Below are 16808 nucleotides of genomic sequence, written 5' to 3'. Positions count from 1 at the left end.
CACACATACTAACAGCCACAGAAACTAGCCACAGTTGAAAGCTTTCCCAGGCCTATAAAGGACTGCCCCGCCACTCCCGCCGCAAGGCAGGTTCCTCTTTCAGGCTCTCTGAAGCTTAAAAAAATAAGCTGGGGCCCATTGAACCAGACGGGGCTTGCTGCAAACTAAACCTGTCGAGGAACTGAGCATGCCTCTGAGCATGTTGGGAGTGCAGGCGCCCCGCGCAGCTGGAGATCCTCCTAAGAAGGCGGGGCGGTGTTCCTTTTCTCCCAAAGCGACTGGAGAGTTAGGTGGGGGCTTCGCGCGGCTCGGGCTCCTTCGGGGGTGGCCCTGTCGCGGGTGGGCGGCGACGCGGAGGCGGCCGTAGCGGAGTGGGCGGACGGACAGACAGACAGGCGGGCGGCCGCTCCCCGCTTCCCTCCCTCCCCGCTCGGGCTCCCGCGCATGTGCCGCCGCCCCCCCACTCCGCCGTCGCGGCTTGCTGCTCCTCCCTCGATCGCCGCCCAAGAGAGCGGAGCCGGAGCCATGAAGGATCGGACGCAGGAGCTGCGCACGGTGAGCCCCGTCGGGGAAAGGGCCGCGGGAGGGAGATGGGGTGGAGCCCCAGCACAAGGCTAACAGGGAGGGGTCCCCTCCAACCGTGGCCCCTCCAGCCTTGCCCCCTCCGTTTGAAGCTGAGCGAACCTCCCCGTCGAAAACGAAGCCAGCGTAGAACCGGAGGGGGACGACAGCGATCCCTCGTCTCTTCATAGGGCGGTGCCGTCCATGGATGCGTGCGGCGGGGGTCGTGGAACATGTTGCCCCCCTCTCAACTCTCCAGGGAACGGACGATAAGGCTGTGCCCGCTCCTCGCGCCTCCATATCGTGGGTGTGGGGTGGAGAGATAGGGGGCTGGCTAGAGGGATCGCCCCAGTTCTGATCTGCAGGAACAAGAGTGGCATCTCGGGTGCGGATCTGGTCTTCAACCCCTGGAATTGGGAATGATAAGGCACTCTGCCCCACGCCCGCCATCTCTTTTGAATTCTCTTGGGGGTGTATGTGGGGGGGTTGACGAAGATTAGACCCTGTCTTCCTCCTAGGGACGTAGCAGCGCGCATCTCTGGGACGTCAGAGGGGAGAGGGGGCTCCTGAGCATCTGCAGAGTGCCTGCTCTATCACCCTGAGGCGTGGGGTGATGCTGTTGGCCACCACAGCCCCAAAGGGAAAGGTTGCTAATGGGAAGTCCCATTGATGGGGCCAGCTGGGGTGACTTTTCTTCCGGGGGCGGCTTTTACTCACAGATAGAGGCTCTTTCTGTCTTGGGGGGGGGTGGCTTTGCTCCCGGGGAAGGGTGCTCAGGAGTGCAGCCTTAACATGGCTGTTCTTTACTAAGGGGGCTGCTTGAATTCTGCCAGCTTGTTTCAAGCACCTAATTGTATAATTGTTTAACTGATTTTGGTTGAAAGCCGTAACTTTTTTGAATGACAAGAAGGGAGCCGTGGTATGTTGTTTTCCCAAGCGGAATTTTCTTTCTGTGCTTTTTTGCCTCTAACAAACGCAGGCATCTCAGGTGGCTGCCCTCCTGGTCTTCGACTTCCTAAAAAGGAAGCTGCTTGAGCCAATGCATAGCTGTCACCCTCTCCAAAACTTTGTTGTTTTTGTTGTCGTCGTTCCTGTAATTTGGGGATGGGAGACTTCGGATGCTAGACTCCAACTCCCATCAACCCCAGCCAGGGAGAATGATGGGAGTTGGAGCCCAACGATTGTGGGGGGGGCCTACAGATGTCCCCCACCCTTGCTGTAATGCACAGCAAATTTCTCCAGGGCAGGCAGGGGCAAAGATTGAAATGGAGACCTGTGACTCTGCGTGCTTGAGGGCTAGCACCTTAAAAGTCACCTGTTGAGCATGCAACACCTGTTGATACTGTGCAACACTCTGTGGCTTGCTTATGAGGAAGGTTGGTTGTGGATTTAAGGAAGGGGTGGTCTGGGGATGGATTCAGGACGTTGTTGCTTCTTTAGGAGAAGCTAAGAAAACCTACCCACTTTCCAGTGAAACAGAAGTCCTGACATTTGTGGGGTTTGCTGCATTCTGATGGCCCCAAAGAATCGTCAAATTGTAGAGTTTGAAGGGACCATGAGGGTCATCTCAGTCCAACCGCCTGCAATGCGGTTTTTGCCCAACGTGGGGCTCAAACCCATAATGCTGAGATGAAGAGTCTCGTGCTTTACCATCTGAGCTATCCAGGCTCAACATAGGCCAGTGGTTAGAGCACCTGCTTTGCATGCAGAAGGTCCCAGGATCAACCCGTGGCATCGGGTATGGACAGATGCCAGCCCAACATCCTAGTGAGCTGCTGATGGTTAGTGTGGACCAAGGTTTCCTGGGATAGATCAGTTGGCACAGCATGAGACTCTTAATCCCAGAGTCTCAAGAGTTGTGGGCTCCAGCCCCACATTGGGAGAAAAGATTTCTGCATGGTTGGACTAGATCATGGGTAGGCAAACTAAGGCCCGGGGGCCAGATCCGGCCCAATCGCCTTCTAAATCCAGCCCGCAGACGGTCCGGGAATCAGCGTGTTTTTACATGAGTAGAATGTGCCCTTTTATTTAAAATGCATCTCTGGGTTATTTGTGGGGCATAGGAATTCGTTCATTCCCCCCCCCCAAAAAAAATAGTCCGCCCCCCCAAGGTCTGAGGGACAGTGGACCGGCCCCCAGCTGAAAAGGTTTGCTGACCCTTGGACTAGATGGTCCCTTCCAACTCTGACTTTCTATGACTTCACACCACATGGCCCCCTGTGCCCTCCAAGTGTTCTTGAACTACAACTCCCATGAGCCCCCGCTTCCCCATCCGTGACGCAGACAGCGCTGACCTCTGTGGTCCAGTGGCTGCCTGACTCAGCAAGGCAGTCCTACAGAGGTGCCTAAACCCACAAGCCATAAGGAAAGCCTGCTGGATCAGGCCAGTGGCCCATCTAGTCCAGCATCCTGTTCTCATAGCAGCCAACCAAAATGAAGCCCATAAGCAGGACCTGACTACATGAGCCCTCTCTCCCTTCCTGGGGCATCCAGAAACTGGTATTCAGAAGCATCAGAGCATAGTCATTGTGGCTAGTAGCCATCGATAGTCTTCTCCTTTTCCATGAGTTTGTCTAATCCTCTTTTAAAGCTGTCTACTGCCTCCTGTGGGAGGGAGTTCCATAGTTTAACTGTGTGCTGGGTCCTTTCTTTTAGCTGTCTGAAATCTTCAAGCACATTAGAGGGTTCTTGTTTTTGAGGATGGGCCAAGACTCGAGAGTCGCTGGCAGGCTAGATGGGTTGAGGGTCTTCTTTTGTACAAATCATCCTTGACTCACAAATCATCCTTGTAAAAGAGGTCATGGCTGCTTTTATTTCTCATACAAATATTGAGGCACGGGGGGGTGGGGTCACTCAGCGCCACTGGCATATGCAAATATCTGGCTCATTTAAGACTACAAAGAACCTTTAGTCTCCATGATGGAACTCACAGGTGGAGAATACTTTTATAAATCTTTGTTATTTGCAAAGGGAATCTTCGTGTGAGTTAATATTTTATCGACCCTTTAGAGCTGTGCAGTATCTTTGCACTTTTGTCCTTCTAAGCTGTGACACTTTTACGGTTTATATTTTTGATTCCTTTGTTTTCTTCTCCCCATCGCTCTTATTTTAATCTTTCAGTTTGCAGTGCGCCTCCCTAGGAGAATCAAGGCCCCTCCCTGCTGCCTTCCTTTCCTAGGTGGGTTTAAACAAACCCCAGTTGCTGTCTACTCTTCTGTGCTCCAGCCCTTCTATTCATCCAGAATAAATTTCTGCTGTGGAACGGAAAAGCCACAACTTGCTTCGAGCAAGGCCTGAGGGGGAGGAGGCTGGGAGAGCATGTTGGTTGTGGCATTCAGATCGAGGAATGAAGCTTCGTAGTAATGAGGCATCCCAGAAAATGAGCAAGGCTTTTTCAACTGGGGGAAGGAAGTCTCTGCTTGGCCAAAGGTGAACCAGAGGGCACCTGAGGGTCCAGCTTCAGCCTGCGTCACCTTTTGGGGCCTGCAGACTTCTCAGGAAATAACATAAGAATCTACTGGAATCAGGCCAGTGGCCCATGTAGTCCAGCACACAGTTCTCACCTTGGCTGGCAAGGTGTCCTAATGCAAACCCCACAAGCAGAGTTTGAGCCCGATAGCCTTCTCCCCTCCTTTGGTTTCCAGCAACTGGTTCTCCAAAACGTCATGGAGGCAGAGCAAAGCCAGTCCTGGCCTAGTAACCCTCTATAATCCTCTCCCGCACAAATTTGTCCAATCCTCCTTTAAAGCCAACCATGGTGGTGGCTATCGATGCCTCCTGTGGCAGTGAGTTCCATAGTTCAACTAAAAAGGTACTTCAGTCTGTCCTCAGCCTCCAGCTTCCAAGGAATGTTCATGCATTCCAGTGTTATGAGAGAGGGAGATGAGCTTTTCTCTATGCACTTTCTCCACGCCAGGCATAATTTTATAAGTGTCTTATCATATTGCCTCTTCTCTAAGCTAAAAAGCCCCAGATGCTGCAATCTTTTTCATCACAGGGGAGACCCTCACTCGCCTATCAGGCATGGCCAAACTTGGCCCTCCAGCTGTTTTGGGACTACAATTCCCATCATCCCTGACCACTAGTCCTGTTAGCTAGGGATGATGGGAGTTGTAGTCCCAAAATATCTGGAGGGCTGAGTTTGGCCATGCTCTAGGTCAATGTAGCTGCTCTTCTCTTAACCCTTTCCAGCTCTACAATATCCTTTTCAAGGGGTGGCAGCCAGAGAGGTTTCCCTTGTGTCACTGTGCGCCTTTAGGTAGCCTTTGGCACCTCGCAGGTAGAAAACGAGGAAAGTTATGGAAAACTTTCCTTCGTTTGCCTGCCTGCTCTCTGGCTTATAGGGGTAGACTGCCTTTGCACATGGTGGCTCTGCTCTTTGTTGCCGCATAATGGGTCTGGAGTGGTGAGCGCCGCTTTGCACGGACACCTGCGTGATCTGGGACTCTGCTTTTGCTGCCAGCGATGAGTTCAAAACGTTCGCTGGCCGCTGGCTTCGTGACTTGCTGTGCGTCTCCTCGGGGAGAACAGATGCTTGACCTTTGCCCCGCGTCTAATGGGACCGGGTTGGCTTGTTTGAAAAAAAGCCCGTTAACTGGGCTAATTGGCCAGCTCTGCCTCCTTTCCTTTGGGGTGTGCTATTCTTAGCCCGGGCTGCTCAGCGAGGCGACTGTTCCCTTTCGGCTGCTGTGCCAAATGTCCCCCTCGAAAGCAGCGCAGCTGAAGAACCTGGAAAGCAAAGGGGAGACGTAAGGAGAGATAAATGGACCACTCCTGGCAGCCTCCCCACCCCTTGCACGCCAGGAAGGATGCCAATAATTCCAGCAGGAATTTGTGTTGCTTCTCGGCTGGTTTCAAAGTGAGGAGGTGCATTTTCAAAGGCTTGTTTATTATGCATCTTATAAAATGTATACACACCACTTGATTGTAAAAAAAACCCCAACAACCCACCTCAAAGTGGTTTGCAAAAAAAGATAAAAGAAAATCGAGGGGGGGAATGCAGTACTTCAAAACATACAAAATGTTAAAATACTGAAACAGGTTACAGTTCATATTGGTGTTTCTAAGCATATGGGTAAGGTAAAGGTAAAGGGTCCCCTGACCATTAGGTCCAGTCGTGACCGACTCTGGGGCTGCGGTGCTCATCTCGCTTTATTGGCCAAGGGAGCCGGCGTACAGCTTCCGGGTCATGTGGCCAGCATGACTAAGCTGCTTCTGCCGAACCAGAGCAGCGCACAGAAACGCCATTTACCTTCCCGCCGGAGTGGTACCTATTTATCTACTTGCACTTTGACGTGCTTTCGAACTGCTAGGTTGGCATGAGCAGGGACCGAGCAACGGGAGCCCACCCCGTCGCAGGGATTCGAACCACTGACCTTCTGATCGGCAAGTCCTAGGCTCTGTGGTTTAACCCACATCGCCACTCGCGTCCCTAAGCATATGGGTAGGTTTGCCTAAACAGGAATGTTTTTAGCAGGCACTGAACAGAATATAGTGAAGGCACTTGCGTGGTGTCAAGAGGCAGAGAGTTCCAAAGGATAGGTGCTGCTATACTAAATGATTGAATTCTTACAAATGCGGAACAGGTGTCCTGTGGCACAGGGCCATCTCTTCCAGTTTAAGCGGCCGAGCGGGCAGAAGTGGGGTAAGGCGATGTCGTAGGTAAACTGCTTCCAAGCTGTTACGGGCTTTATATACTAATAGTAACACCTTGAACTTAGACTCATAGGAGATCTACAACTGGTATAGATCTCTGAGCACAGGAGTTATCTTCTTCTTCTTTGGCGATCATTCGTAGCCGAGTAAGATTGACTTCCATAAACACGGTTTTAACAATGAGTCTGTAAGTGACTGTGGAGGCCAATTCTGGATCCACATGTCCTTCCACAGTGGGGACATAGGTTTCCGGGTGGGAGTTGATCACAGTGTGGATTTGCCAAGCTTGCCTTCCTCTCAGCACATTTTTCCCTTGCGTCCTGAGTTCGAGCATCTTCAAAGCCCATGACACCTTTGGTAAAGGAACAGGAGTTATATGCTGACAAGAACTCACCCCTGTTTGTGCTGAATGCTTCAGCATAATTGCTAACAGCAGCTTCCGGAATCAAGCATGAGGAAGGCCCCACATAGAGGGTTGCATGTCTCTTTGAATTTGTGTCCAATATTCGTTCCAGATTAAAGGTCGTTTTTCTGGATTTGCTTTCTTTGCTTACTCCCCCCCCCCCCCAGCACCCAGATAAGGTCATTGTCAAAGTCTTGCTGCAGTCTAGCCAATGTTTTCTGTGATGTAGTGATTTTCTTCCCACCACTACTTTTTAAAAAATTTAATTGGAACACCAGCCTGTCTGGTAAGGGGACATACATCAAATGCCTGCGAGATTTTACACACACACACACACACACACACACACACACACACACACTGTACTCCTGTCTGTTTAAGTAAACTGTTTCCAAGTGCCGGGCATTTTATTGGTTATTAATCACACTTTGGAGGGGTATGCCTGTGTCAGTTTCTCTTCTCACCAGGGGGTTATTTTAAAAAAAGAAAAGAAAAGAGAAGAGAACATTAATGCAGGGAAGTAAATACTGTAATTAACTCCTCCCCCCACCAGTGGAAACTGAAACTGACAATAACCCAGTTTGTACATCACAGTAAACCCTAGACAATGATTGACTGTAACTGCACTAATCTGGGTTGTTTCCTCCTCCCAACTAGCACACAGATCTGCAATCCCTAGCATTGTTTTATGTTCAAACTGGGGATCAGGGTTTGTTTTGCGCCAAAGAAACCACAGTCTGTAGCCAGCCTACTTGCTGTCTCTGACACTGGAAGCAAATTGTGGCTATTGTGGCAAATAGCCAACGGTGGCCTCATCCTTTGTGAATTTGCCTAATCGTTTTTTGAAGCTTGTCCAAGTTGGTTGTCAGTCCTACATCCCAGGGCAGTGAGTTCCACCGTTTAACCATGTGCTGCCTGAAGAAGTACAGTGGTACCTCAGGTTGAGTACTTAATTCGTTCCAGAGGTCCGAACTTAACCTGAAACTGTTCTTAACCTGAAGCACCACTTTAGCTGCTGCTGCCGCACTGCCGGAGCACGATTTCTGTTCTCACCCTGAAGCAAAGTTCTTAACCTGAAGCACTATTTCTGGATTAGCAGAGTCTGTAACCTGAAGCATATGTAACCTGAAGCGTATGTAACCTGAGGTACCAATGTACTTAATTTTCTCTGCCCTAAATCTTCCAGCATTCATGCAGAGAATGTTCTCCCCTTCTCCCTTCTCTATGTACCATGCATAATTTTGTATGCAAGGGGCTTCTTGGCAATGAAGTGCGCTCTCTCTCTCTATCTCTCTTTTGGGGGGGCTGGTCTTGTCTCCTGTGTGCCACATAGGAGGGTCTTGGCAGCTGCTCTCTGTGGAAAAAGGCCCTGGTTTGAAACAATAGCAGATAAAAACGGCATAATAGGAGAGGTGGAATTAATTGCAGGGCGGGGGGTGGAGACGCTGGGAGTGCAGGTGTGTTTTCCATAGTGGTGTCGAACGAGGGGCGGCTGCCGTTCCAGGCGCGCGAGGATTGAGCCCGCCCACCCATTTGCAAACACCTACCCATCCTCTCGAAGTGTACCTAGTTCCAAGGATCCTAGCTTAGCTGATGTTCCTCTGCATTCATTCTTTTGGATGCTCTCCAGAACTTTGTTTTTAGGTGTCACACTTGTCAGATTTGTTTTATTTTTATTTGCTTTCTAAGTATGCACCCTGCCTTTCAGCATCCGAGCTTTCAAGGCTGGGGAGTTTGGAGGGGAGTCAGACTGGGAGAAAGGGGATTGTCTCAGCCACACAGCACGATCTGGGAGGGTTTAGGGTTCATCTATATTATGTATAGTCTTTAGGGATGCGGGTGGCGCTGTGGTCTAAACCACTGTGCCTCTTGGACTTGCCGATCTGAAGGTTGATGGTTCTATTCCCCGTGACAGAGTGAACTCCCGTTGCTCTGTCCCAGCTCATGCCAACCTAGCAGTTCGAAAGCACGCCAGCGCATGTCGTTAAATAGCTACCGCTGTGGCAGGAAGGTAAACAGCGTTTTCGTGCACTCTGGCTTACATCACGGTGTTCCGTTGCGCCAGAAGCAGTTTAGTCATGCTGGCCACATGACCTGGAAAGCTGTCTGGACAAACGCCGGCTCCCTCGGCCTGAAAGCGAGACAAGCACCGCAACCCCATAGTCAACTTTAACTGGACTTAGCCGCCCAAGGGTCCTTTACCTTTACCTTTTTATATTATGTATAATCTTAGGGATTGTTGTTGATATGCACTCTGGCATTATGCGTTGGGAAATGACAATGGAAATTATAATCCCAGACATCTCCAGGTAAAGGCAAGTGACCTGTGCATGCCTGCTCAGTCTGCTGTACAACAGGTGCTGCTGCTACCTGTTCATAGAATTGTAGACTTGGAATGGACCCTCAAGGCTGGTGAGGGGCGTGGCCTAAGAAGAGAGGGTGTGGCTTGGAGAGAGTCCCAAGGACCTATGGACTGTATTTGGCACTTGCTTATTATAAGCTTGGCCATTGTATAACCCCATTACTATCATTAATCTCTCTGTGTGTGTTTCTTTAATTTGAACAAAATTCTTTTCTGACTATATTTTTACATTTTCAAAAATATAATTGAAAGTATGTTACCTCTAAGGGGGCCATACTAATTTTAAAGGGGTTGGACATTTTGGCAACTCCCGCCCCCAATAAAGCAGAAATCTATACTTTTGTTTCAGCGTGTGTGTTTTTTTTTTTATATATATATATTTTTTATTGCTTTTTTAAAGATACAGAAATACAGAAAAAAGAATAAAGAGTGGTTATATAAAAGAGAGATATAAATAACAAATTTCCATATTCTTTTTCCATCTAACCTATAGGACTTCCTCACATCCTCCGAACCCTGCGTTCTCTGTCTTATAAGACATCAGCAATTTGTTAACTTATTTCAAAACTTATTGTAACTTCCATTTTATCATGTTCCCTATTTTCAATTTTACTGTCACTCAATTCTTATATGTTTTATATTAAACACAATAAAGTTATTTCATTATTTTACCTCTGAATTCTTGTGTCTTAATTTTCATTCCAATAACTTACATTTGCTGAAGCTAGAATTTCCTGAAAGGTGCATTTTTTTTTTTAACATTCATACAACTTATAGTGTTTTTTCAAATAGTCCTTAAACTTTTCCCAATCCTCCTCAGTTGTTTCTTCTCCCGCGTCTCGGATTCTGCCAGTCATTTCAGCCAGTTCCATATAGTCCATCAACTGCGATTGCCATTCCTCCAGCGTGGGTAAATCTTGTATCTTCCAGTATTTTGCAATCAGGATCCTTGCTGCTGTGGTAGCATACATAAAAAAGGTTCTGTCCTTCTTAAGCACTCTCTGGTCCACCATGCCCAGAAGGAAGGCCTCTGGTTTTTTAGGTAAGGTAAATCTCAATACCTTTTTTAGTTCATTATGGATCATTTCCCAGAAGGCCTTCACTTTCGGGCAGGTCCACCAGAGATGGAAGAATGTCCCTTCCGCCTCTCCACATTTCCAACATTTGTTGTCAGACAGATGATATATCTTGGCTAACTTGACTGGGGTCATGTACCACCGGTATACCATTTTCATAATATTTTCCTTCAGGGCAGTACATGCCGTGAATTTCAAACCGGTGTTCCATAACCTTTCCCAGTCTGCAAACATAATGTTATGCCCCACATCCTGAGCCCATTTTATCATAGCGGATTTGACTGTCTCATCCTGTGTATTCCACTTAAGCAGCAAGTTATACATTCTCGAAAGTAGTTTACTTTTTGGCTCTAACAATTCAGTCTCCAGTTTCGATTTTTCCACCTGGAATCCAACTTTTTTATCTATTTTAAATACCTCTTGAATTTGCGCATAGTGCAACCAATCTCGTACCTTAGTTTTCAATTTCTCCAAACTTAGCAACCTCCAATTGTCTCCAATTTTTTCAATTATTTCCCAGTATTTAGGCCAATGGGCCTCCATGTTGGGTCTCTTACGAGCCTTGGCCTCCACCGGTGAGAGCCACCTCGGAGTTTTACTCTCCAATAAGTCTTTGTATTTTATCCAGACCCTCCAAATTGCTCTTCTGACAATATGGTTTTTAAACAATTTGTGCACTTTAACCTTGTCATACCACAAATATGCATGCCACCCAAACGCATTGTCAAACCCTTCCAGATCTAGGACATCAGTGTTCTCCAATAAAATCCAATCTTTCAACCAGCAGAAGGCTGCAGATTCATAATATAGCCTCAAGTCTGGCAGGGCAAATCCCCCTCTTTCTTTCGCATCAGTTAATATTTTAAACTTTATTCGGGGCTTTTTGCCCTGCCAAACAAACTTAGAAATATCCTTCTGCCACTTTCCAAAACATTCCACCTTGTCCACGATCTGTAGGGCCTGAAACAAAAATAACATTTTCGGCAATACATTCATCTTTACAGCAGCTATTCGGCCTAACAAGGAAAGTTTCAGTCTTGACCATATATCCAAGTCTCTTTTGATTTCTGACCAGCATTTCTCATAATTATCTTTAAACAAATTCAAATTTTTGGAGGTCAAGTACACCCCTAGGTATTTTACTTTTTTAACCACATTCAGCTCCGTTTCTTTAGAGAATTCATCTGTTTCTGTAACTGTCAAATTTTTTGCTAAAACCTTGGTTTTTTGCTTATTTAACTTAAACCCCGCCACCCGACCAAAATCAGAAATTAATTCTAACACTCTTTTAGTGCTGGAGACTGGTTCCTGAAGTGTTAATACCAAGTCATCTGCAAATGCTTTCAATTTATATTGTTTCACTCCGACCTCAATTCCCTGGACCAACCGGTCCTTTCTAATCATATTTAGCAACACCTCCAGGACTGAAATAAACAATAGGGGGGATAGGGGGCACCCCTGGCGTGTCCCTTTTTCAATTTTAAACTCCTCTGTCACCACATTGTTTACTATCAATTTAGCTTTTTGTTCTGTGTAGATTGCTTCTATACCATTTTCGAACCCCCGCCCCACTCCCATCCCTTCCAAATTTTTCTTCATAAACATCCAAGAAATATTATCAAAGGCCTTCTCTGCATCAACAAAAATCAAAACCGCTCTGGTATTCAGATTTGTTTGTAGAAGTTCCAAAATGTCAATAATGTTTCTTGTGTTGTCAAACAAATGCCTACCAGGGAGAAAGCCAGCCTGGTCTTTGTGAATCACTTCATTTAGTACTTTTTTAAGTCTATTTGCCAAAATATCTGCAAAAAGTTTGTAATCCACATTTAGGAGTGAGATGGGGCGGTAGTTCTTAAGTTGGGTCTTTTCAGTCTCTGATTTAGGTACCAATGTGATGAAAGCTTCTTTCCACGTTTCCGGTGCCCTCCCTCCCTCCATTATCTGGTTGCAAACCTCCATCAAAGGTTGTATCAAATAGTCCTTTAAAACTTTATAATATTTGGAGGTTAAGCCGTCCGGGCCTGGGGACTTGCCAAGTTGAAGATTTTGAATGGCACTTTCAATTTCTTGCTGTGTAATATTACAGTTCAGGTTTGTTCTCATTTCCAGGGGTATTTTTTGTAATCCATTAGTTTTTAAAAATTGATCCACCTCTGAGGCTTTTTGCGGCCCTTGTGTATAAAGTTCTTTGAAGTACCTCTGGAAGCACTTTCTGATTTCCTCGGGTTTCTGAACCATTCTCCCTTCAATCTCTAGATTTGTAACCGTATTAAGCTTTTGTCTCTTTTTCAACTGCCAAGCTAGCAGTTTCCCACACTTATTCGCCGATTCGAAGGATCTTTGTTTCATTTGTTTAATTTTCCATTCCACCTCTTGATTTATCAGTTTTGAATATTGCGCCTGGAAGAATTTCACTTCTCTTAACACATCCTTCGACTTAGGCCTAGATCTTAATTTTTTCTCACCTTCTCTTATTCTCTCCAATATCTTCTCCTTCTTTTCATTCCAGAGCCTTTTCTTAATCGTGTTTTGTTGTATTAGAAACCCTCTCATGACTGCCTTACTTGCGTCCCAGATTGTTCTTTTTTCCACAGTAGTATTCAAATTTATCTCAAAATAGTCCTTTAGAGTTTTTTGGGCCTTCTTAACAATCTCCTGATCTCTTAGAATAGTGTCATTCATTTTCCATCTAAAGGATCCGGTTGTATTTAGTCTCAATTCCACTTTCAAGGCATTATGGTCGGAGCAGGTTTTTGGGCAGATTTCCACTTTTCTAGTCTTAGGTGCCAGTCCTCTAGTTGTCCAGATTTGGTCGATTCGTGTCCATGTCAGATGAGCTTCAGAAAAGAAAGTCCCTTCTTTCCCTAGGGGGTTCTTAACCCTCCAAATGTCTACTAAGTCCATATTGTCTGTCATTTCAAAAAAAGTTTTGGGTAGTCTGCCGTCTTTCGATATGTTGGCACTTTGTGACTTATCCATATTTACAGACACAACCCCATTCATATCACCCAGCATAATGATGTTACTATAGTCCAAATAATCCAGCATAGTCTTATGCAGCTTCCTGAAGAATTCCGACTTTCCCTCATTTGGAGCATATATTCCTAATATCAAAATTTTTTCTCCTTGCGTCTGTATTTCAATCGCCAAAATTCGGCCATATTCATCTTTAAATAAAAATTTCGGTGACAGGCTCTCCTTTGCATAAATCACCACTCCTCTCTTCTTAACTTTGTCTGAAGAAATAAATTCTTGGCCTAGTCTTTTGTTAATTAACACTTTTCTATGGAGCCTTGTCACATGTGTTTCCTGTAGGCAGATAACGTCCAATTGTTCCTTTTTCAAAATGTGAAAGACTTTCCTTCTTTTTTCCGGGGAGTTTCCGCCATTTATGTTCCAACTAAGAAGCTGTAGAGACATCCTGAATCAATTGACGGGTTCTACAATGGGGTATCTAAGCTTCCTCCCGATCCCGGGGGAGGTAATGCTGGTCCTGGTCCTGGTGGTATAACTCTTGGAGATGGTCCCGGTGGTGGTGGAGGCCAAGAAGCTGCAGCTCCTTTTTGCAGGTCCTCCTCGTGGTCGTGTAGGAACTTCTGCTGGTCTTCAGATGATTTAATCTTTATTTTCCTTCCTTTGTAAGTAAATGAAAGTCCTTGTGGAAACTCCCACCTGTAAGGAATTCCGTTGTGTCTCAACAATTTGGTCAAATCTATATAGGTAGTCCTAAGTTCCAAGAGATATTTGGGTATATCTCTATAAATTTCGGCCCTTTTACCTTCTACCTCCAAAGATTTCTTAAAATGTAGGCCTAGTATCTTATCCCTTTCTTCTCTTGATCTCAGAGCAACCAAACAGTCTCTGGGCTTGTCTTTCTTTACTGATTTTCCCAGTCTAAAGGCTGTCACAATTTTAAAGTCCTTTTCTTCCTCAATTCCCCAGAATTTGGAGAACAAAAGTGTCAAAAATCCCTCTAGATTATTTTGTTCCAATTCCGGGATAGCCCTTATCCTGAGATTACTATCTTTACTTTTCAATTCAACCAATGCCAGGTAGGCTTGTTGTTCCCCTACCTGCCTTCTCAAAGGTCTTACCTCTCCTTTAATTTCCTCCACCAGCGTGTGTGTTTTTTTACATTTCATGGGTAGTAATGGGGATTTGTATTAAAATGAACAAGTGCATAGTGCTTGATTAATTATTGTTTTTTTGAAACAATAAAAATAATAATCAAGAATTGCTTGCAATTTATTCTTCCCCAAACTGGACCTTCCCCACCAACATCAGTTTATAGGTGAAAAAAATGGAACAAGCAAGATGAACATATTTGGGGGGGCGGGGGAGGTATCCCATATCCCTGATGGGGTCTATTGCAATTCTGCTTGCATCATGCAGAAGAAGAACAATGATATATTAGTGCTTGGGAGCTGCCTGTCTGGAAACGGCTGCTGTCTGCGCTGAGAGTAGTTGAATGAACGATGGGCACTCAGTGCAGAGGTGCAGTGGATGATGCCCTCCCCCCACAGGAAGCAAATTGAAAAGAGGAGGCAAGCCCAGAGCAGAGACTCATGCAGAGTCACAGCTGGTGACCTCTGCTGTGAACTACTAATTTGGGCCTGTGAGAGCCTTTAACTTTTTATTTCCCCATTTGAAGATGGTGCATCTACTGTGTCGATATGGTTAGGATACTAGCTTGCACGGTATCCTCTGATGCCTCTCTTCCTCGGGGCCAGGTTGGTGCCGGAGAGCATCTGCTTTCCATGAAGAAGGATGCAAGTTCAAACCCCAGGGCCATCTCCAAGGGCTAGGACCGGAGAGGAATCCCTGAAGAGCTACTGCCACTCAGTATGGACGATAGTGAGCAAAATAGGCCAGTGGGTCAGCTCAACATAAAGCACCTGTTCCTGTTTAAATCAGCCTTTTATTCAGCTCCATGAGGACTGGAATCTTGCATTGTTTTTAATGAAAGGGGCAGAGCATTAGACTAGATCAGTGGTTCCCAAAGTAGGTGGTACTGCCCCCTGTGGGGGAGGGTGGGATTACTACATCGATTGCTATATACCTGTACAGTGGTACCTCAGGTTAAGTACTTAATTCATTCCGGAGGTCCATTCTTAACCTGAAACTGTTCTTAAACTGAAGCACCACTTTAGCTAATGGGGCCTCCCGCTGCCACCATACCGCCACCACACGATTTCTGTTCTTATCCTGAAGCAAAGTTCTTAACCCAAGGTACTATTTCTGGGTTAGTGGAGTCTGTAACCTGAAGCGTATGTAACCCGAGGTACCACTGTATATGGACATTTCCAGCACAATCTCAATATGTACTTGTAGCTTAGTAAAGAACACTTTTTGTTCAGTAAACTAGATGTTTGTGACCAAAATATTGCTGCTAAGAGGCAAGGAGTCAGCAGGGGGGCGCTGGCGGTGTAAATGACTCTCAGACTTTGAGAAGTTGGCATCGATGGGTCAAGGTAACCAATGTTGTTGAATTAATTAAATACCGTAGTTGGATTTTGAAGAAATGTGCAACTAATTGTTGCTGAATTTTAGTGTGGTGTTATCTTCCGTAGTGGGTCATGCAAACCGCTGTTCTGAAGGGTGCTTTTTATGGAGTCGGGTAGGGGGCACTGGGGATGAGTTCTTGAAAACAAGAGAGCAGTGGCACAAAAAAGTTTGGGAACCCCTGGTCTTGGTGGTCTCCAAAGGAGTTTGCAAGGTGCAAAGTCCCAGGGGTTTCTCCCCTTCAGAAGTCTGTCCCTGAGGGTTTCTTTCATTCAGGGCATTTTGTGTCTTCCAGGCAAAGGACAGCGACGATGACGATGACGTCACTGTCGGAGTGGATCGGGACCGCTTCATGGACGAGTTTTTTGAGCAGGTGAGAAACCCCGTTTAGTTGCACGAATTTGTCAGGGAGTCAATTCTTTGGCCTCTTCCTGCAGATTCCCCCCCCCCCCCGCCACTAGTCGCCCCTTTGCTTCTTCTTTGAGCAACTAGATGCATTTGGGTGGGGTGGGGGGGTTGCACCTGGCAGCTCAGAGCAAAATGACTTGAGTCCTGTGCAGATCATTGGGGAACAGTTGAGGAGAAGTGGGGAACCTTTTTGGTTTATACCGCTGTGTCTCATATAGATATTTTACAGCATTGAAAACATTTAAAAGTTAAAAACAGACTTCAGTTAGCCACTGCAGAAGGTTGTACTCTTAACTGCCTGTATAGGCCCGGTGGAATAGAAAAGTTTTCAGCAGGCAAACGTTGGCACGAAAGGCACCCACTGAATCTCTAGTGGCATGGCGTTCCACAGAAATGGGCCAGTGTTGTGAACAGCCCTGAGATCTACAGTTGAAGGGTGGTACAAAGATTTTAAGAATAAAATTATTATTATTATTATATTTATTTGTTTGTTTGTTTGTTTGTTTATACCCCGCCCATCTGGCTGGGTTTCCCCAGCCACTCTGGGCAACTCCCAACAGAATATTATTTTTAATAATAATAACAACAACAACAACAACAATAAAGCAACAAAATATCACACATTAAAACATCAAACATTAAAAGGGTTTCATTGCTGTTAAATGAGCCTCTCCAGTTCCAGGGAACAACGTTCCTGCAGAGATTCTCAGGGATTGAACTGGGATAGAAGATTTCAGGCAGTCCCTGAAGTAAGTCTTAACTGAATTCAGTAGTGCTTATTCCCATACAAGCTGAGTTAAGATTGAAGGTTTAGCTGAGGCCTTCTCCCTGGTTGCTGTGG

At 46.1% G+C, this 16808-nt stretch overlaps 1 protein-coding gene across 4 annotated transcripts in view; it reads left to right on the top strand.

Moving 5' to 3' along the window:
• The first annotated feature begins 424 nt into the window (after nucleotides 1–424).
• STX1A (syntaxin 1A) overlaps nucleotides 425–16808 on the top strand; it is a 44957-nt gene continuing 28573 nt past the window's right edge. For 2 of the 4 annotated variants that reach the window (XR_014558349.1, XM_083714797.1), the window contains exons 1-2: nucleotides 425–555; nucleotides 15855–15932. Coding sequence is in view for 2 of the 4 variants with exons in the window: in XM_083714797.1 (XP_083570923.1) it covers nucleotides 445–555; nucleotides 15855–15932 (189 nt within the window). In the remaining 2 variants the exon portion in view is untranslated. The remainder of the gene's footprint in view (nucleotides 556–15854; nucleotides 15933–16808) is intronic. The other 2 variants (XR_014558348.1, XM_083714796.1) reach the window with 2 other exon arrangements.

The sequence above is a fragment of the Podarcis gaigeae genome (assembly GCF_964106915.1).
Source record: "Podarcis gaigeae genome assembly, chromosome: 15".
In the NCBI taxonomy this organism is placed as follows: domain Eukaryota; kingdom Metazoa; phylum Chordata; class Lepidosauria; order Squamata; family Lacertidae; genus Podarcis; species Podarcis gaigeae.
Note: the sequence above shows the minus strand (reverse complement) of the source record. Positions and strands in the feature narration are given on the sequence as shown.